This window comes from Monodon monoceros, unplaced genomic scaffold (genome assembly GCF_005190385.1).
Source record: "Monodon monoceros isolate NGI ecotype Baffin Bay Population unplaced genomic scaffold, NGI_Narwhal_1 Super_Scaffold_21, whole genome shotgun sequence".
NCBI classification, from domain to species: Eukaryota; Metazoa; Chordata; class Mammalia; order Artiodactyla; family Monodontidae; genus Monodon; species Monodon monoceros.
The window spans coordinates 4,512,797-4,534,680 of NW_021703778.1; the positions used below are offsets into that span (position 1 = coordinate 4,512,797).

The 21,884-nt window shown below is 37.9% G+C and overlaps 1 protein-coding gene across 1 annotated transcript in view; it reads right to left on the reverse strand.

The window, feature by feature from the left end:
- The window catches only part of MRC1 (mannose receptor C-type 1), a 95,129-nt gene that overhangs the window by 11,313 nt on the left and 61,932 nt on the right, over nucleotides 1-21,884 (reverse strand). The window contains exons 18-26 of the mRNA XM_029238675.1: nucleotides 21,168-21,235; nucleotides 19,789-19,889; nucleotides 18,298-18,440; nucleotides 17,561-17,675; nucleotides 12,965-13,131; nucleotides 10,088-10,190; nucleotides 6,200-6,432; nucleotides 3,845-4,010; nucleotides 2,828-2,977 (exon numbers count right to left, since the gene is read on the reverse strand). Coding sequence (XP_029094508.1) covers nucleotides 2,828-2,977; nucleotides 3,845-4,010; nucleotides 6,200-6,432; nucleotides 10,088-10,190; nucleotides 12,965-13,131; nucleotides 17,561-17,675; nucleotides 18,298-18,440; nucleotides 19,789-19,889; nucleotides 21,168-21,235 — 1,246 coding nt within the window. The remainder of the gene's footprint in view (nucleotides 1-2,827; nucleotides 2,978-3,844; nucleotides 4,011-6,199; nucleotides 6,433-10,087; nucleotides 10,191-12,964; nucleotides 13,132-17,560; nucleotides 17,676-18,297; nucleotides 18,441-19,788; nucleotides 19,890-21,167; nucleotides 21,236-21,884) is intronic.

Sequence of the window (21,884 nt, forward strand, 5' to 3'; positions counted from 1 at the left end):
AGGATCCCACATGCCGCGGAGCAACTAGGCCCGTGAGCCACAACTACTGAGCCTGCGTGTCTGGAGCCTGTGCTCCGCAACAAGAGAGGCTGCAATAGTGAGAGGCCCACGCACCACGATGAAGAGTGGCCCCCGCTCACCACAACTAGAGAAAGCCCTCGCACAGAAACAAAGACCCAACACAGCAAAAATTAATTAATTAATTAATAAACTTCTACCCCCAACATCTTAAAAAAAATAATAACTATAAAGACAATAATTTGTTAATGTATACACAATGTAAAAAGATGTAAATTGTGACATCAAAAATATAAAAGGTCAGGGGAATGTAAAACTACAGACTGTTTGCATACATTCAAAGTTAAGTTGTTATCAGCTTTAAATACACTGTTATAACTCTAAGATGTTTCGTGTAATCCTCACAATAACCACACAATAAAACCTACAGTAGATGCACAAAATAAAAGGAAAAGAATCTAAGTAATACTACTGAGAAATCATCAAATCACAAAGGAAGTGAGCAGAGAGGGAGAAAGGAACAAAAGAAGGTCAGGACAGACAGAAAACAATTAACAAAATGGCAATATTAAGTGCATACCTACCAATAATTACTATAAATATAAATGGACTAAATTCTCCAATCGAAAAACATAGAGTGGCTTAATAGATTAAAAAAAAAAGACCAAAAAAACACAAGACAACTATATGCTACAAGAAACTCATTCCACCTTTAGGACATACATAGGCTTAAAATGAAGGGATTAAAAAAAATTATTCCATGCAAATGGTGTTGAGAAAACTAGACACCCACATTCAATAGAATACAACTGGTCCACTCTCTAACACTATACAGAAAAATCAACTCAAAATGATTAAAGACTTGAATGTAAAACGTGAAATCATAAAAATCCTAAAAGAAAACACAGGCAATAAACTCCTCGACATTAATCTTTTTGTATTTGACACTAACAGCAAAGGGAAAAAAAGCAAAAATAAACAAATGGGACTACATCAACCTAAAAAGGTTCTGCATAGCAAAGGAAACCATTAGCAAAATGAAAATGCAACCTCCTGAATGGGAGAAATTTTCTGCAAACCACATGTCTTAATAGAGGTTTAATATCTAAAATATACAAGGAACTTATACAACTCAATAGCAAAAAAATAACCCAATTCAAAAAATGAGCAAAGGACCTGAACAGATTTTTTTTTTCCAAAGGAGACTTACAAATGGCTAAGAAGTACAGGAAAAGGTGCTCAACATCACTAATCATCAGGGAAATGCAAATCAAAACCGCAATGAGATATCACCTCACACTTGTTTAGGCTAGCTATTATTAAAAAGATAAGAGATAACAAATGATGCAGAGGATGAAGAGAAAAGGGAACCCTGCTAGTGTGAATGTAAATTGGTACAGTCCTTTTGGAAAACAGTGTGGAGGTTCCTTAAAAAATTAAAAATAGGACTACCATATGATCCAGCAATCCCACTTCTTGGTATATATCCAAAGGAAATGAAACCACTATCTCGAAAAGACAGCTGCACTCCATGTTCATTGCAGCATTATTTATTATAGCCAAGACATGGAAACAACCTAAGTGTCCATCAACAGATGAATGATTAAGAAAATGTAGTATGTATATACAATGGAATATTATTCAGCCTTTAAAAAGAGGGAAATTCTGCCGTTTGCAACAGCATTGATTAACCTGGAGGGCATTATTCTAAGGAAATAAGCCAGACAGAGACAGACAAGTACTACATGATATTACTTATAGGTGGAATTTAAAAGTCAAACTCACAGAAACAGAGGGTAGAATGGTGGTTGTCAGGGGGTTGGGGGGTGGGAGACATAGAGAGATGCTGGTAAAAGTGTACAAACTTTCAGTTATATGATAAATAAGGGCTTAGGAACTAATGTATAATATAGTGACTACAGTTGATAATACTGTATGGTATCACTGAAATTTGCTAAGAGATTAGAGCTTAAGTGTTCCCACCACACACACACACAAAAAGGTAAATATGTGACGTGATGGTCATGTTAACTTGACGGTTAGGAATCCTTTCCCAACAAATATGTGTATCAAATCATCATCTCTTACACTTTAAATGTATTACAATTTTATGTCAGCTATACCTCAATAAAACTGAAGAAAAAAACTAAACATAAAAGTAAAAAGAAGTGAAAACTCCAGACTGACTTTTGAATGAACCTGAAGGAAATGAGCATGTAACCCTTGCTCGCCACTGTTGAATGAAGAGCCCTGACTTAGGGCATAATCAAAATTTAGCCACAAAGTAATTCAGTAAAGTATTCAGTGGGATTTAATTAAGTAGATTTTTTAATGCACCCTGAAAAGTTCACTTTATTTGACATTTTTATTTCAGGAGGGAAATTGTTCATCTATGTCATGTCACTTGAGTTTTGTTTCGTATTTACTCACAAAGATAATCAGATCTAAATGCTTTTCTATTCATGGAAAGCAAAATGGTTCCTGGGCGCTTGTGAAGCCTGAGCCGATCAGTGATAAAAGATGAACGCAACACTCTGAACAATAATCCTAACAATTTAGAATATTAGGGCAGAAAGACTTGTTCAGCGAGTCACTGCTTTCTGCCAGAATTCTTTCACCTTTTGAGGCTACAACGTTAGAAATTATATTTGGGGGGCATGATGTTGACCTTTCTGTTACAATATAAATTATTAAGACAAAGAAACAGGTAATTTTACTTTCCTTAGGTTTTTAATATACAGTGTTACTAGTATCCTGGTACTCTAAATAGATGATTGTGGGACTTTCTGACGGTAAATGTGGCACTTACCCATTCGAAGACATTCCAGAGAAGCTTGGCCCCAGTTCCTTGTATATGAAGACTCGATATAGTAGCAGTGACCATGGAAAGGAATCCACGCTGTGTGCTCTGACTCGGGGCATCTACCAGGCAGCTGTGGAGGTTCAGTGGCAGGGATTTCTGTTAATAAAAAGACATTTCAAATAAAGTAAGACCTGAAGTTTCTTTAGTACATAGAATAATATATCAGCCATTAAGGAAATTTTCATCGTTATTTCATCATTATTTTTTTTTAAGCTCTAATGGTAATCATTTGGATATGCCATTTCTATTATTGAGTATTCTTTTTACTTTATCATTTTTTTTCATACAAAATGTATTTCCATAGAAGGTCCTATGGTATAACGGTGGTCAATCACATTCATAATTAAGCATGAGGATCTATAGATACCTACAAAGACGTTAATTAGTTCCCCTAAAAGGTCAACCATAAATAATTTGCAAAGGTAGTCTTCCTTCTAGACATTTTCCCTTTTCTACGATCCTAGCCCTTATAAAACCTTCTTAGCTATGACTGACACTGATGTTATAACTAAATGGTATAGGTAGAATTCTAGGACTTTACCGCTGTCTGACTCTATAACTGTATTCTAGGGCTGTATCACTGCAATATCACTGACTCTGATGAACCTACACATATTCTGATAAAATTATTTTGATATAGCTGTGCTGTCAACATCAAAAGTAAACATCATTTCCTGAGGACTCTGACATCATAGATTCAGAGGCCTATCCCAATAATAAAAATTCAGAAATGTATAAAGAGGAAATAAACTCTAGCAATGAAGACAAATTTCTCTCTCTGTTATTTTGATCTCTATATATTTGTTTATTGCCAGGTCAGTCTTCGGTTAGGTGAAGGAATATGTTTTATCTTATCCTTAAGCCACCCCAAAACATGTGACTGTTCAAGAATATCAACGGTGGTTTGTATTAGCTTATTGAGAAAATTTCAAATCCCTTGATTGTTTTCGTGGATTCAATTACCGTCTGATCTTTTGCAGAGAAAATAAAAACTTTCATTGCAACGTGCTGTCTTCCAATAGCCGTCAAGGTCCATATAAACACACGCTGACTTCAGTCTGGGCTCATCACTGGCCCAATTAGTGTATCTCACCCTCCATTTATCGGTCCAAACATATTCATTATTGGTCTGCAAGAACAAAAACAACTATTAACATGGAGCCTGGCTTCATTTAGAAAATACCAAAAGAACCCAGCAAGGAGTAAAAAGTATATTTAAGACTGTGATTTGACAAAGAATCTTCAACATTTGGGAATTAAAAGAACATTATAAATTTTTTCTACCAAATCAAATTCAGGAAATGCAGCCTTTTTTAAGAAAAAACTACTTCTTAAAGCTCCCCATGAAGGCATCGTTGGAAGCTATTCTGAAAAACACAGACTTAAAAACCTATGTCTTATTCTAGAAAACTCTCTTTATTTGCAGGCCCTCAGTGCAAAAGAGGGGTTTTACCTTTGGAACAAATAAAACACGTATTATGTTATCATTGAAATGATAATAAAAACTAAGTCATTTTCCTTGCACTCATGGACCCGAGAGAAACACTTTTCTAATCTTCTTACTGTTTGGCTGTTGAAACAGGGCCAACGACAAATGACTTACGCAAGGTGGCATGGCTGGATAAGAGAGGAGCCTAGGCCTCTTACCTTCCAGTTAGGTGGTCTTTCAACCAAAATGAATCTGATGGCATCTTTTAAAGATAATTGCTTTATTCAATTTGCATACTTCTTATTAAATTTATTTGGGCAAATTTATGGTCACATACAAATTAATTGACAACATCAAAAAGACTACTTATCAATAATGTTCTCTTGACAGTCTAAAAGAAATTTTACAGGTAAAACCTCACAACAGGTAACTTTAATCAGAGATAAGTGAATTTTTAAACCATTCAAACAGCTGTCCCCTTTTTAACTGCATTATTTAATTCACCAAAGCAATTACCAAAGATTTAAGGACAAAATCAAAAGCATGCATTATCTCGAGTTAGAATTTTATAGTAGTCTACCATATTTAATCAAATAATGCTGGCATAATCATTAACTCCATAGATGTAATAAATAGAACAGTATTGTTTTAGCTATAAATGTTGGGATAATGGAAAGCTATTTAATCTTTCTAACAATAAATAAAAGCCTATTTTAAACTCGTAAGAGAATTGGGACCATATTTGTGAGAAGAAAATATATGAATTATCAAGAGAATTAGTTACTAAAAATAGATTCAACATAGAAGTAAAAATGCCGTGCTTAAGTTTAAACACAGAAATCATTGTGTAACTACTTACTTTTAAATGTTTACTAACCTACTTGGGAAATACTCATTGCAAGGAGCGTAAATGTTGGTCACTGCATCATACAGTGGAAGAAGTGCTGCAAAGTCTGGCACCAGTCTACTTTCCAGCTATACCCCCTTATCTCCTTTTACTTCTTCTTGGTACTCCTCCCTTATGAGCCACCATCCTAGACCACATCTGTAAAGTTTGACTTTCTCAGAGAAGCCCTGTTGGTCCTCTCCCCTTGCACAAATGATCGCTTTTCTCTCCTCTCCCAGCACTTTGTATATACCTTTCTTTGACACTGTATTATCTCTTGATTACTTGTTGACATCTCTATTTATTGTACTAGGAAGTTTGCTGATTGACTAGTTAGATGGATGTATGGACGGATGGAGGATAGATGGATCCCCTGGCATCAGAGAAGACTCATTTTAGGAAAATTTTGGCAACTCCCACACCACTCTTAGTTCTGTGTCTCAACCCTCACTCTACACCATCTTTTGCCAACCCTCCTTCTCTGTTATGGAATACAGGGAATTGACCGCAGTGAAATCTGTCACACACGGATGGAAGCTGCACAGCTTCAGAACAGATAGCAACTCTAGAATGACTTTCCACAAAAAATAAGGAAGATCCTCATCGCCCAGGAACTATGCCCCTGATGCTTTCTTAATTCCCATGGCATAGTTGTAATCATGACACTAGAAAGAAATAAGTTAATAAATAAAACTGTTTAGGTGCAGAACTTAATTTTCATACTCAAAATATACAGTAACACTGTATATTAAAAACCTAAGGAAAGTAAAAATAATACTTATCAGTTAGGTAAGTCTTAGTTTGATTTCTGACATAACATCACTAACTTGCTAGATCCTTGCACTGGGTCCTAGAGAGACTGGGTCTTGTACATGTCAGTATCATTTCCAAAGCCCAGCAGGTTTTGACACACGACAAGTATGCGACAGAATGAACAGAAGAGAATCGTATTCAATCACAATTTATCAATCATGTCAAGTCGCACATGTTTCCAGCGTCTTACCAAGTTGCTGTTCAGGGCGATCCACACAGGTTCGTTCAGTGTTTGCATCTCCATCCACGCAAATGCATTACTGTAGGGATCTAGAATGCTGGCAATCAGGGAAGTGTGAAGCTTGCAGAACTCCTCAGCTTCGCGCCACTGCAGCTTTAATTTCATGAGCGAATAGCTACTTTCGCCATATTTAATAAAGCCATCTGCTGGAACTGTTGTTGGAGAACTAGGCAAGGAAGGGTCTGGAATAAAAAATTATTTCCATTAATATTAAACACTACCTGAGCGCCATCAGTACATGACTTCTATACCTCACACATCCTAAAAAGGATCTGAACAGCACAATTCAAACTGTCAGGTGTTAAACGTATTTTCATGAGCCATTTCACACCAGAACACAAAGTTCTATTTTTTCATCAGTATGCCTGATTGAATTAAGTCATTTCCAAATGCTATTCAGAGTATTAAGGTAAATACACGATCAAGTTTCTAAACTATAAAACCAAAAAGACTTGCAAATACTACGAGATCTAGTATCTGGATGAAAGACACGCCACAGTTTAATCTCATAAATTAAAGAACATCTATCATCCTGTCGACACGAATCTTTTTTTTTTTTCCATCTTGGTCAAATTTTAAGGTCAAGAACAGTCTTCCTCTCCTTCCCTTCCCCCACCCGACTCTGTTCCATTCCGCCCATGAATTTGCATCTATTTGTATCTGTTTGACTTCATCTGTGAATCATGTACCTTCAAGAAATTGGTTTATGGTCTGGAATGAAGCCATATAACAGTTTCCACTTCATTTAACCTTGATCTCAGGATCAAGCTTTAATCTTACGATGATTTCCCATGTGAGCCCCATATCTTATGCGAACTGAAGCCTTTGCAAGCTGGTGTCACTCTGGCTTTCTGATCTTTCCTCCTCAATCTCTCAGCATGCGTTTCTAATAACTACTCTAGACCCACCCATACTTTGGGCCACTTACTGTCAAGACCCCAAAAAATCTTGTTTCTGGGCGCCTTAGCTGATGCCTTAGGGCAGAACAGAGGTCAGCGGATGACAGCCAGAGGGTGAAATCTGGCCTGTTGTCTGTTTTTGTAGCCCATGAGTTTTTAAATGGTTGGGGAAAAAAAAACAATGAAAAATATTTTGTGACATGTAAACAATACATGAAACTCAAATTTGTGTCCGTAAAGTTTCAGTGGAACTCGGCCACGCTCATTTGTTTACATACTGTCTATGATTGTGTGCGATCACAGCAGAGTTGAGTCATTGCAACAAAAACTTCATGGTCTACAAAGCCTGCAATATTTATAATCTGTCTCTTACGGAAAAAGGTTGCCAACCCCTAGTCTAGGGTTCTAGATGTCCCTGCCTACTGATGTTGTCTTGGCCAATACTCCAACCTGTTCCACTGCATACCAACCCAACCCACCATGTGCCTTGTTCTGTCACTCCAAGAATGCCAAACTTTCTTTTGAAGAATCTGGTAAGGCAACAATTTTAATTCAGCAAGGAGGGCAGCCTCCCCTTTCTTCTGCTGTTGCTGCCACCGTGTGTTGATAGAATAGCATTAAACCAAGAGACCCAGCCCCGGATCCTTACATGTTACAGCCAGTAGGAAGTAAACAGTCTCATCGTTTCCCAGCTTGGAGAGAGCTGGGTTTGTCTTAACAACATGGGAAAAGTTTTGGACTGCTAAAAGTGCCCAATGAAGCTTGAGATAAAGCTTAAGAAGCTTCACCAAAGGCTATACGCAGCCAGGAAATTAGCTCATTTATCCAATTAGCTTGTTTATTAAAACACTCATAGAAAAAATTATAAGGAAAAAACTAAATCACTGAGAGGTTACTTTCAGGTGGTTAGATTATGGGTAATTTTTTCTCTTTATGCTTTTCTGTATTTTCTAAAATTTCATCAAGGGATTGTTCTTAAGTGTTTTATATTCATATGTATTCATTCACGTTTTTATTTAGGTATCTTTATATATTTACATGAATTCATATATATTCATTCATACATACTCATATATATGAATAAAAGCAACACTGTTTTACTTTTTATTTATTTAATTTTATTCTTTTGGCCACGCTGCACAGATGGCGGGATCTTAATTCCCCAACCAGGGACCAAACCCAGGCCCCAGCAGTGAAAGCCCTGAGTCCTAAACACTGGACCACCAGGGACTTCCTGAAAACAACACTGTTTTAAAAAAAATACTGAACACACATTCTTTGTTGAAATTTTAGAAAATATAGAAAAGCATAAAAATGAGAAAAAATTACTTAGAATCTAACCACATCAATATTTTAGTGTTTCCTCATAATTGTTATATATATAGAGAGATATAGATGTATAGACATATTATATATAATATAAATGCAAATATATATACATAGAGAGAGAGCATTAGAAAGAGACAGTTTTTGATAAATGAAGAAAACTACAATAGTACAGTGAAGGAACTAAAGGTCTTAATCCCACGATGCAAACATATCCACTATTCCTATTTTGATGCATTCCCATCGCCTTCTTGTTCTTTTTTTTTAAGTGTTTTTTTGCATCATCAGTAGTCTACAAAATTTCATATTCTGCCTTTTTCACGTTAACGCTGTCGACCTTTCCTGAAACCTACGTCATTAAAAATTGTCAAAATATCTTTTGTTGGCAGCAAACATTCTATCCCTTGTGTTTACAGGAAGAAGAAAAAGAAGATTTTAAACAAGTTTGGGAATCATCATTCCCTCCTGGAAGGGGACTCCCCTCTTTCCCCAAAGTGTGGAAGCACCGATGCATTACCAGTGGCCTAAGATTCTGGTGCTCGAAGGGCGGAGCAGAGAGAGAAAAGCGGCATGGCCTGGACCTTCTTTTGGATCAATAGGAGGTTAGAATTCCTGCAGGACTTTGCAATCATCTGAAAATATCTTCAGTGATTTTCAGTCATTGTCAGAAATTGATATCAGTTCCCTGATTCCCCAGAAAGTATAGAAAAATTTGTTAGATCCGGGAGATCAAGTAGCTTCTAATTCAAGCTCCTCTGAGAGCTCTGCTCAGGGTGACAGCAATCCACCTCAACTTCAACCCTCATCTCTAATCTTTTATTTTCTGAACCTCTTCTTATGTAGCCAAATGTTTCTATTCTAATTTCACTCAACTAAAATGCACACGACCATAATCTTGATTCTTGGTCGATATCCACATATCTGTTTTATTTTCCTTGCACCACAGTTAGGCTTCCTAAGATGAAAAAAGGACCACAAATAAGACATCTACATTTTTAGAGACACAGAATATATAACAAGTAATGAGGCATATAGGGTGTTTTGGGGCAATGGTTCTCAAATTACACAAATTGAAGTGAGGTATCCCTACTCTGACATTTTTTTCTTTTAAGGTAGAGGTAAGCAAGCATCCCAAATTTCTAACAAAACTAGAAAAAGTTTCAACCTCTAGTTTAACCTGTGCAAACTTTCTGGTAATGGATGAGGGGGCACATTCATGAATAAATTACGGAAAATATCCTTTTTGTCTGTCACAGCCATCCATGGATGAAAGTGAGAATCAAATAAACATGTTGATGGGGACTTCCCTGGTGGTCCAGTGATTAAGACTCCGTGCTTCCACTGCAGGGGGCGCAGGTTCGATCCTTCGTCGGGGAACTAATATTCCACATGCCACACGGCACGGCCAAAAAAAAAATTTTAAATATTTAATTAAAAAAAATTTTTTAAAAACAACGTGTTGATGTGCAAGGGAAGGGTCACTTTTTTAAAACAAAACTTAATCTTTTTAGAGCAGTTTAAGGAGCACAGCAAAATTGAGAAGAATGTCACTTTTTAAAAAGTATGGAAAAACCCCACCTCTTCCAGCCCAGCGTGGTCCGGTAGGACTTACCGGGAGGTGTACGGCATATATAACCTCGCTTACTGTCACAGGTGTCATCCATCCATTTTCCTGCGTCCCTTGACTTCCCTCCGATAATAAGAACACAGTCAGCCTGTATATTCATGGAGAAGAAAAAAAAAAAGCCAAATGTGGATGGATAATTATTTAAACCAATTCATTAATAAGTAAAAAAAAAAAATCCTTTATCCCTAACCTCCAACTTTAAGGATAGTCCTAATTCATCTACAGCATGTTTAATTCATCCCTACTTTCCATGCTACTGGCCAACTTCCATGCAGATCCCTCACTGAACCCTTGCTATTTTAATTGAAAATTAAGCAGAGTTGGATAAACTTTGGAGCTGGTTCTGAGAAACGCTGCTGTCAGAAATCTCATTAATTCCCTGAAAGCTACCACAGCTTTCACCAGGGCCAGAGACATCTTCTCAGCCTCCAGCCTCATTATCCCATGAGCCTCAACTATCAGGAACCCCTAACCATACATTTCAAAGATTCTCTGCTCATTCCCATCCCCCTTCTTAGCTATTCTTATCTTTCATTATCCTGGCTCAGCATCTCTGCTCTAAACCAGGAAACCTACACAGAACAAGCATGTTTCCACTACACAATGCACGTGAACATTTCTCTCCCACTTCCTTTATCAAACTATATTTAATCCTCTTCATTTTATAAGTCCTGAAATTGTAACAACACAATATATGTGTTTTGATTCCAGTTTTGTGGAATACAAACTTTATATTTTTACACACGCTAAGAAAAAAATCTAGGAATAAAACCAACAAAACAGTGTTGTTTTTTTCCTGGAAGGTGAGTTTACAGATTTTGTTTGTTTCTGTTGTTTCTCCTTTTCATTATGTTCTAAAAACAAAAAACTTGTGCAACATTGAATTTTTTTAAATGAAATTTACCACTCATCCAGGAAATCTTTCTAAGCAAACCCTATCTCACTCCAGTCTACTTTTCAGCCCTCATTTATGTAATAAGGATTGAAAGAATTTCTCCCCCGAAAGTCACTTACCACAACCAGAATATATCTACCCTACACATAGCTACCACATTAATTATCATAAAGATGCCATCTTGATGAGATTGTTTTTCTGCTCAAACCTTTTTTTTTTTTTTTTTTTGCTGCCTATCTGACAAAGTCCAAACTCTTTCTTAGGGCATCTAAATTTCTCTGAATTCTGCTTTCCACGTTCTAAAGTTGATGCCTATTTCTTTCCTGCATGACACTCCTACTATATTTAAAGCTCTTTACTTCCACCCAAACCCATCTTGTGCCTTTTTCTTAAAGACTTTATTCACCTTTCCCACTTAACACAACCTTCCCCAGCCTCTTGCCATGATTCCCTAATCATGATGTTTTAAACTTCTTGGGAAGAAGACCCACATTCTTCTTCACATGCCTTCTTTCCATCAAATGAAGAGCCCCACAGATACGTGCTGCCTGATTCGATCGCTACATTCCATGGTAAGTTTCTTTCCTCCTAACTACTATCATGCTTTATAGCTGATCTTCTCATTACACACTTTCATTTTGTTCCTCTCGTCTTTCTTGTAGAAGACTTGGGGTCTAGCTTAGGTGGAAGCTTCTTCAAGGTAGAATAAAATCTTATGTGCCTTCATGGATCCCACAATGCCTAGTGTGGTGTTTAACACTGCTTAGTCGGCTTCAATGATATAAGATTAAAAACAGTGAAATAAAGAAGCAATTGACATGTACCACAATATTCATTGAAGCTCTATTTACAACAGCCAGGACGTGGAAGCAACCTCAGTGTCCATCGACAGATGAATGGATAAAGAAGATGAGGCACATATACACAATAGAATATTACTCAGCCATAAAAAGAAACAAAATTGAGTTATTTGTAGTGAGGTGGATGGACCTACAGTCTGTCATACAGAGTGAAGTAAGTCAGAAAGAGAAAAACAAATACACTATGCTAACACATATATATGGAATCTAAAAAAAAAAATGGTCATGAAGAACCTAGGGGCAGGACAGGAATAAAGACAGACGTAGAGAATGGACTTGAGGATATTGGGAGGGGGAAGGGTAAGCTGGGACGAAGTGAGAGAATGGCACTGACATATATACACTACCAAACGTAAAACAGATAGCTAGTGGGAAGCAGCCGCATAGCACAGGGAGATCAGCTCAGTGCTTTGTGAGCACCTAGAGGGTGGGATAGGGAGGGTGGGAGGGAGATGCAAGAGGGAGGGGATATGGGGATATACGTATGCATATGGCTGATTCACTTGGTTATACAGCAGAAACTAACACAACAATGTAAAGCAATTATACTCCAATAAGGATGTTAAAAAATAAATAATTTTTAAAAATTTTTTTAATTTTTTAGAAAAAGAAGCAATTGTCTGTCTCTTAGGTTAATGCACTTAGCAGAGTGTTTGATACATAGTTAGCACTCTGCAAACAGTAGCTCAATCACGATGATGACGACGACAATGATAACTTTAGAAGCAGTGGGAGCTTGCAGAACTACACCCCAAATACTACAACAGTTTCAAGAGTTTAGGGGTAGCTGATGCAAAGAACATTGCTAACTCTGGGTTCAAGCGTACATGCTGACGACAGCCTGGGCCCATACTGGAGCTGGCTTTCCCTATTCCTCGCTACCATCACCGTCTATGTCCTCCCACCCCCAACCCAAAGATGAAGAGTTCTTAACTGAATGTATACCCCTCCCTTCAAGGCTGGCTCAATCCGAAACAGTTAAAATGTGCAAGCATGCATCGGATCCAGGAGTACTCTGGCAGAATTTTTCACAGAAGATTAACCACTAATACGTCGACCTGAAGCAAACCGACAGTGTATGGAGAGGTGACGGAAAGCGATATTTACATCTTCATAAGAAAGACTACTCCTTCTCCCACCAGGGTAACCTTTCCCCCAGTTTGTGTAATGCACTCCTCGGCCATCCGTCCAAAGGAACGTGTGCTCTGAATTGACATCATTCAGCCCAGTCCAGGTGTGAAAAGTAGAGTTTTTCATATGATACGTAAGGAATGCTGAAAGAAAGTTTCACAAGATCATTGTGAACTTTGAGGGGAAAGACTCCAATATCAAAAATACTCAGAATACATTAATTTATAAATACCGAGCATGTGATCAATGTCTTTATTATCATTTAAAAGCACTTACCATGAAAACAAACACATTCTGACCTGAGCAGCATGTTATCACGTCAACTTTGGACTTTGTTTCTCATAAGAAAAGTCTAGGTTTTATCTGGGCCACTGCAGATCCTTGTATAGGTTGTGCCCTACCCAAGGACCCTGGGGCGCTGGGGCCGGGGAGGCTGAAATCCACCCTACGCTCCACCCTCCATTTTGTACACCCAGATCTGGGTTATGGCTGCCTACCATCCTGCACGAAGAGGTGCATTTTTCTAATTCACGCACAGTCATCCTGTACTAGTTAGCACGTGTCCTGTTTCTATAAATAAGATAACCTGATTATACTGGGTTGGCCAAAAAGTTCGCTCGGGTTCTTCTAAAATGGATTAAAGACCTAAATGTAAGGCCAGACACCATCAAACTCTTAGAGGAAAACATAGGCAGAGCACTCTATGACATCAATCACAGCAAGATCCTTTTTGACCCACCTCCCAGAGAAATGGAAATAAAAACAAAAATAAACAAATGGGACCTAATGAAACTTCAAAGCTTTTGCACAGCAAAGGAAACCATAAACAAGACCAAAAGACAACCCTCAGAATGGGAGAAAATATTTGCAAATGAAGCAACTGACAAAGGATTAATCTCCAAAATTTACAAGCCGCTCATGCAGCTCAATAACAAAAAAAACAAACAACCCAATCCAAAAATGGGCAGAAGACCTAAATAGACATTTCTCCAAAGAAGACATACAGACTGCCAACAAACACATGAAAGAATGCTCAACATCATTAATCATTAGAGAAATGCAAATCAAAACTACAATGAGGTATCACCTCACACCAGTCAGAATGGCCATCATCAAAAAATCTAGAAACAATAAATGCTGGAGAGGGTGTGGAGAAAAGGGAACCCTCTTGCACTGTTGGTGGGAATGTAAATTGATACAGCCACTATGGAGAACAGTATGGAGGTCCCTTAAAAAACTAAAAATAGAACTACCATATGACCCAGCAATCCCACTACTGGGCATATACCCTGAGAAAACCGTAATTCAAAAAGAGTCATGTACCAAAATGTTCATTGAAGCTCTATTTACAACAGCCAGGACGTGGAAGCAACCTAAGTACCCATCATCGGATGAATGGATAAAGAAGATGTGGCACATATATACAATGGAATATTACTCAGCCATAAAAAGAAACAAAATTGAGATATTTGTAGTGAGGTGGATGGACCTACAGTCTGTCATACAGAGTGAAGTAAGTCAGAAAGAGAAAGACAAATACCGTATGCTAACACATATATATGGAATCTAAGAAAAAAAAAAGGTCATGAAGAACGTAGGGGTAAGACGGGAATAAAGACACAGACCTACCAGAGAATGGACTTGAGGATATGGGGAGGGGGAAGGGTGAGGTGGGACGAAGTGAGAGAGTGGCATGGACATATATACACTACCAAACGTAAAGTAGATGGCTAGTGGGAAGCAGCCGCATAGCACAGGGAGATCAGCTTCGTGCTTTGTGACCACCTAGAGGGTGGGATAGGGAGGGTGGGAGGGAGGGAGGGAGATGCAAGAGGGAAGAGATATGGGAACATATGTATAACTGATTTACTTTGTTATAAAGCAGAAACTAACACACCATTGTAAAGCAATTATACTGCAATAAAGATGTTTTTTTAAAAAAAAAGGCATGGAGATCAAAAAAAAAAAAAGGATGTTACGGAAAAACCCGAACGAACTTTTTGGCCAACATAATAATAACTAGGGGCCAAAGAGAGCTCTTAACCTTAAAAAGTGCTGAAAATAAAAACTATTTGTCAAAACGAAAAAGCATTAGGCTGTCAAATGATCACCACCTTGGACTGACAAACCAAAAGAGCTACCCAAATGGAACTCCTCCAGGACAGCCAGTTCCTAAGCGGTCAGCAGCCATCCACATCCACTGCGCATGCTTGGACCCAGGGGGCATCCTGGTGCTAAGTGCTCACATCACTGGGAGAGAAATTCAGAGAAAGCAGGACAAATATGGACTCTTGCTTCTTTATCAATTCTGTGGCAGACAGGATTGTGGCAAATATCCAGAAACTCTAAAAGGCTTAAATGTACATGTTCCCCATCCCTTCTCCAGCAGCCCATCCCCATGCCTGCCACACCATGGCAGCCGCCTTCTGAGGCCAGCAACCTCACCTGCCAGGAGCTGTGGACACCAAGGACACTAGATGGGACCGAGTGAATGAGCACGGACTCTACGGGACAATTTCCAAACTCTGCTTAAACACGACTCCTGAATGCAAATAGGAAACCAAATGACTAAGCACTTGGGTTACTAATAGAAAATGTAAAATAGAAAGAAGGCCACAGAGATTATCCGTTTATTCATGAACAAACAGTTCCACGGAAGGGTCATTGCTACATGCTTCCTCTTCGGCAGAGTAACAGACGCCACTACACTGCTCAGAGATTTGCTTATTTCTCAATTAACTCAAAGTAAAAAAAAAAAAAAGAAAAGAAATTTCTTATAATATTTTTCAGAAAGAAAAGAGCATGGGTAGATATTTACTTTGGTTTTTTTTTATTTCCTAAATAAGATCATAACTCTTGCCTTATCCCCAACTTGAAATGAAATGTGGAAAAGCTCTACCTGCCAATATTTCAACACTGACTTGTTTTCTGCCAAGAACCACAAAAAGAATTCAACAGCGTGTGCCTGTGTTGCCAGGAATAATGTTAGTTTATCTGAAAATTGTTCCCTTCTGCACATCTCTATGACCCAGGTTCTAATTTTGTTATGGCAAGAATCAGCTCTTTGTGGTTAAGAGAGGGAATCAATTATTGTGTTTCTCTGCTGGGTAGCTAAGCCCAGAATGTGGTAGACCAGTTAGAGAAATGTGAGTATTATATTCCTGAATTTTTTTTATTGTGTGCTATGGTTTGACACTTTTCTTTCAGTGTCTGGCAAGCTGCTGAACTTGTCAAAGGTTCTCAGTGAAAGCCTGGTTGATTTACTGAAGAATGTGTTCCAAGAAAGCACATGGTAGCATTTATGGAGTGAAATTAACACTTAGGAGAGCGCCACACAGCGTTCCAAGGTCTCTCTTCTTTCTTATCTTTTTTGAGGTATATCATTTTTTCCCAATAAATGATTTTGGAAGTCAAAGAACCTCAGAACCAAAAGGGAACTTAGAAATCATCCAGTCTACATCTTTCCCCAACGACATCGCCTAAATTCCTACACACAACAAATATGTATTGGGCATCTTCCATGCTACATACTAGTCAACATATGTAACTCTGCAGCACCCATTTCAGTACCTTCCAACAAAAGCATTTTCACAGCCCTTTAAAAGAACTCACGAAGCATCCCATCCAATTAGTTCTAACTGTTAGAATAACCTCCTAATTTTGAGCCTACATTTGTTTCCCTGTAACTGCCACTCATGGGCTCTAAGTCTTCCTTCTTTAGTGGGACGATCCTTCAAAGTTCACATCCTCTTTTCCAGGCTGTGAAACCTAGTGTCTTTCAAACCATCCTCACTCGCTGCTGGCTGTGGTTTCCAAACCTTCATCAGTTTAGCTGCTGTCATCTGAAAGGCCCGCAGTTGGTCAACATCATTTTTAAAGTAACTAATTTAACCTAATGTCTACTTCCAGTATGGTGGCCCCAAAAAGACCATGTGAAAGGGGTCAAGTACCTTTCTCTTGACCACAATATAATGAATTTTACAATCTGCTGTATGTAAGTGGTGTGTTTCTTCATCCTGTTCTTCAAAGCTCTGGCTTATCCTTATGTTTTATCAAATTTTTTTTTCTCAATTTGTTCAAAGTTCATATTGAAAAATTAGTTTTATTGCATTATAAATTCTATATCAAGTGACTAGAAGAGCAGTAAATGGAAAATGAGCAATTTCTAATTTTATTCCTGGAACTACTCTTCTTCTTTGACTCTTTGGTGAAAAAACTGGTTTGGCAGAAACAGATGGAATTGAAGCTGGAAGACCCAGTTTGATTCCCAGTCCTACCCCTTGCCCTGTAAGCTCCCTGATCTAAGGCTCCCTGAGCACATTTCCTCATTCACAAGGGACTAATGATTCCTGCTTCATAGACCTGTTAGGAAAATGGAAAGGCAACTTGCATGTAAAACGCTCAGCATAAGGCCTACAGCTAATAAAATAGCTCCCAACATGTGCTTGTTTTCCCTTCCTAGTCTTTACTCTGGAACACCAAAAATTCATTTACTATAAGCAACATTCTACCGTTTTAGGGGGAAAAGTTACATATTTATGTGCATCACTGACTGTAAAACGGCCCACACACCTTGCTCTTTTTCATTGTGTATGGACACCAGATTTCCTCCAAATCCTATGCAAGCTTTTCGTGCCTCTTGCCAATTTTTTCTTTCTTCTTCAACAAATCCAAAGATTTTGAAACACTCGGATGGAAGGAGAAAAAAATCATAGGGATTAGATAACAGTATTTGCTCTAAAGAAATCAAAATGATCCATGAAGATTAGAGCTAAATATACATTTGCTCACAACCAAATAGAAATGCAAAAAAATTGTTAGTTTTAGGGCTTCCGTGGTGACGCAGTGGTTGGGAGTCCGCCTGCTGATGCAGGGGAGATGGGTTCGTGCCCCGGTCCGGGAGGATCCCACATGCCGCGGAGCGGCTGGGCCCGTGAGCCATGGCCGCTGAGCCTGAGTGTCCGGAGCCTGTGCTCCACAACGGGAGAGGCCACAACAGTGAGAGGCCTGCGTACCGCAAAAAAAAAATAAAAAAAAAAAATAAAGGAAAAAAAAATTGTTAGTTTTATTACCCACCAGCTTTCTTTGCAAAGTTTTTTCTCTCTTGGGACAAAGGGCATGACTATTTGGGTAATACCGTCAAGTCTACTATCAATTCCCACAGAGAATTTAACATGGACTTTCCACATATTCTTGCCTAAAATTTTTAAAGTGATGAGGCAAGCAAACATTAACTTGCAGCTGAAAGATTTGCATTGCTATTCTCCACACTAGTCAGTGACGTGACTACAACTAAGTTTTCTTAGTACCTTGTAATTATAAAAATTCCAACCTTCCTTACAACCTCCTGGGACCGAGAGTGTGGTAGGGAGAGCCGTGGCATTGATACTACTGTTATGGCGTTGACAAATGAAGGCATTTGGAGAACCACAGTTAATGTCATTCCAGAACCCTGACAAAGAACAGAATAGTTAAATTAGATTTACATGCTTAAAAACACTGTTTTTTAAAAAAACTTTTTTAAAAACACTTTTTTTTAAAAACCACCTTTGTATTGAAGTACAGTTGATTTACAATGTTGTGTTAGTTTTGGGTGTAAAGCACAGTGATTCAGTTATATATATCAAATTCTTTTCCATTATAGGTTATTACAAGATATTGAATACAGTTTTCCGTGCCATACAGTACGACCTTGTGGTTTATCTATTTTATATATAGGAGTTAAAAACACTTTTTAAAATGTGTTTCGTTTATAATAGTCAAGACATGGAAGCAACCTAAATGTCCATCAAAAGAGGAATGGATAAAGGAGTTGTGGTACATGTATACAATGGAATATTGCTCAGCCATGAAAAAGAATAAAATAATGCCATTTGCAGCAACCTGGATGGACCTAGAGACTGTCATACTGAGTAAAATAAGTCCGGCAGAGAAAGAGAAATATCATATGATACTGCTTATATGCAGAATCTAAAAAAAAAAATGATACAAACGAACTTATTTACAAAACAGAAACAGACTCACACACTTAGAAAATGAACTTATGGTTACCGGGGGGGAAGGGGGAGGGGGATAGTTAGGGAGTTTGGTATTGACATGTATACACTACTATATTTAAAATAAATAACCAACAAGGAAAAAAAAGATAATAAAAAGCTTACCCCCCAAAAAATAAATAAATTTTAAAAATGTGTTTATATTTTATAAGGATTCTCAAAAATGGTTTATACTACAAACATCATTTTTACACAAGAGACAAGAAAGATCTATGTGATACCCTTTTGCGCTTTCACTTAAACCAATAATAGTTCAACTTTATAGAGAGTTTACTATGAGCAAAGCACATACTAGATGTTGCAGGTTATTATCTAAATAGCCAGTAATTGCTAATCATAATAATCTAATAAACTTTATATACGAAGCATTTGCTTAGTGTTTTAGATGTATTATCTCACTCTTCTCGACAACTGATACATTCTGTTATTATTCCCATTTTACAGATAAAGACATAGAGATAAAGGAGATAGATAAACATTCTGGATACTTTCCTCATTCAGAACATGAAAACATGTTTCATAAAATGAGAAGTGAGAAGATTGTGTCATTTAATTAGAGTAAACGTTAAGCATCCATTCTCTTTACAAATTGAACAGTTATGTGGCTAAAATTAGAATTCTCCTTGATTCTCTCTCTTTTTCTGGTCTGATTTAAGCACACAACTTGCTACTTTTAGCCTAAAGATGTAGCAAATGACACGTCATACCACAAGGCAGATTCAAGAAGATTGTGATCTTGTCTACCTGAATTTGAATACATGGTGACACAGTTTTCATCGTCATTTGCAAAATTGGGTTCCCCTGTGGCCCAAGCCACATAATCCACTTTGCTTCCGTCCATCCAACTGGAAAAGAAAATTCAGCCGGTTAGCAAAAATCCAATCAGAAGAGTTGGCTACAGCCTAGTGGTGGGAACAGGCAAGTCAATCAAGATGAAGACAGCACAGCATCCGAAGCAAAGAGAAGAGAGTTTTCTAGAGAGAGCAGCAGGAAACCCCCACAGGTCATGGGTGCTGCCCCGGGGAACTGAGGTCTCCTGTAGTAACTGGATGCCTGGCTCGTCTGCTTTCTTTTTCCTCCCTGGAAGAAGTACTTTTATTCTTGATGTGAGAGAAGAAATGGAGATCCCAGTTACCCTGGAAGTGCACCAGAAGTAAACATCCTCCCATAGGACTTCTTAGGCACGAGTCCCACAAAACAAAACCACCCACAGACAGACGGAGAATACAGAGTTTCTCACTGGGCCTGTTCTCTGATTTTCATGTTTACTCTGGTTTCCCCTAAGGTAGGTGAGCCAATACTCATTTTCATAAATTACGGAAATTCGGGGGCCGTTTGTTAGCTGGAAGGAGACCAGGAGATCACCGAATTCGACCCTCTCATTTGGAGGATGGTTAAAATGGATGCTTGTCCAAAGAAGCATCACACATTTCTGATCTTTAAAAATAATGAGAGTGAGTTTGGGTCTTTCTTGCCAAAAATGGCAACAGCAGTCACATGGAACATATGTGGTTAATACACCTACGCAGGAGCCAGGAAGACAAACTTGCTCTTCAAACTTAGAAGAACGTGGGTACTGATGAACAAGGAAAGAAACCCCCAAAATGTACTAATTTCCTCCCTCCTGCAGCTTCTGCTGGTCCCTGAACCTAATGAAAAACAGTATAGTCATTCCTTTGAAGGGAAAGCATTTCAGGCAGTTGAAAAAATACTTCAAAGCAGTGCTCCGAAAGCAGGAAGAGGGGCAACACGAAAGGCCCCTTTGGTTCTAGGCACCAAGGACAGTCCAAATGGGAATAAATTTTCAAATAATTTCAATATTCATATCTGTATAATACATCTTCCTAGCAGACGATTAACTAACAGTTGATGACCTCCTGAAACAAAGAGAGGTGACATTTTGCAAGATTCAATCAGAGTCTGAGTTGTTTGAGATTTATAATGTTGAAATATTTAACAGGATTTTAAAAAATTGGTTTTTGTTTTTAAGATGCTTTGTAGATTGAGAGCCCAGCAGGATTTTTTTTTTACATTCATTCAGCAGAACCAAAATCTGAAAATCACTTTTTGTTGCTCATCAGAGCACTGTCCTAAGTAAAGTTGTTTTATTTTCATTTACTTACGTAAACTTTTTATCCAAGCTGATCAATAAACCAATAAAATATGCTGGTTGTGCATCATTCCTGTTGACCTAGAACATGGAAGTTTACATACAGTTCAATCTGTACTTAGATGATAAGCAAATTCTTAAATAAAACCTACAGATTAACAAGGCAGGCTATTTGGGGACTTTTCTAAGGAGGCATTCAGACAGAAACTTTGTTGTATATTCAATGGTTTTCATAGAAGTAAAAGGAAAAGTATGCACATTATATAACAACCTGCATTTATATAGCAAATACCTTAAGACATTCTCTGTAACATCAGATGTCATTAGTAATTAGACACTATTAAAGACGTTCTTTAAAACAAAGTAGCCATTTGGGATTATGTGTCTAAGGAAAGACTTCTCCACCCACATATATACTGGTGCAATATTAGGAAATATCCTGAGAATTTCAAACCATGGTATATCTACGAAGATGGAGATAAGTCATGCTACGCTCCAATACCTTTGTGATCAAATGAATTTTTATTCTTTCGTTACTGTTGAACTTATTTTTTTCCTTCTCTCCCTCTTACCTCCTTTCTGGAAAACAATAAAGATGCCATGAAGATTTTTAAAGAGAAAGATCAAGCCAAGGACGCTTGGAAAAAAACCAATTATACCTTCACTGTTAGCTGACAATTTCCGCACAACCAAAAAAGACTTTTATATGAACAATCAAGCTGTACTATCT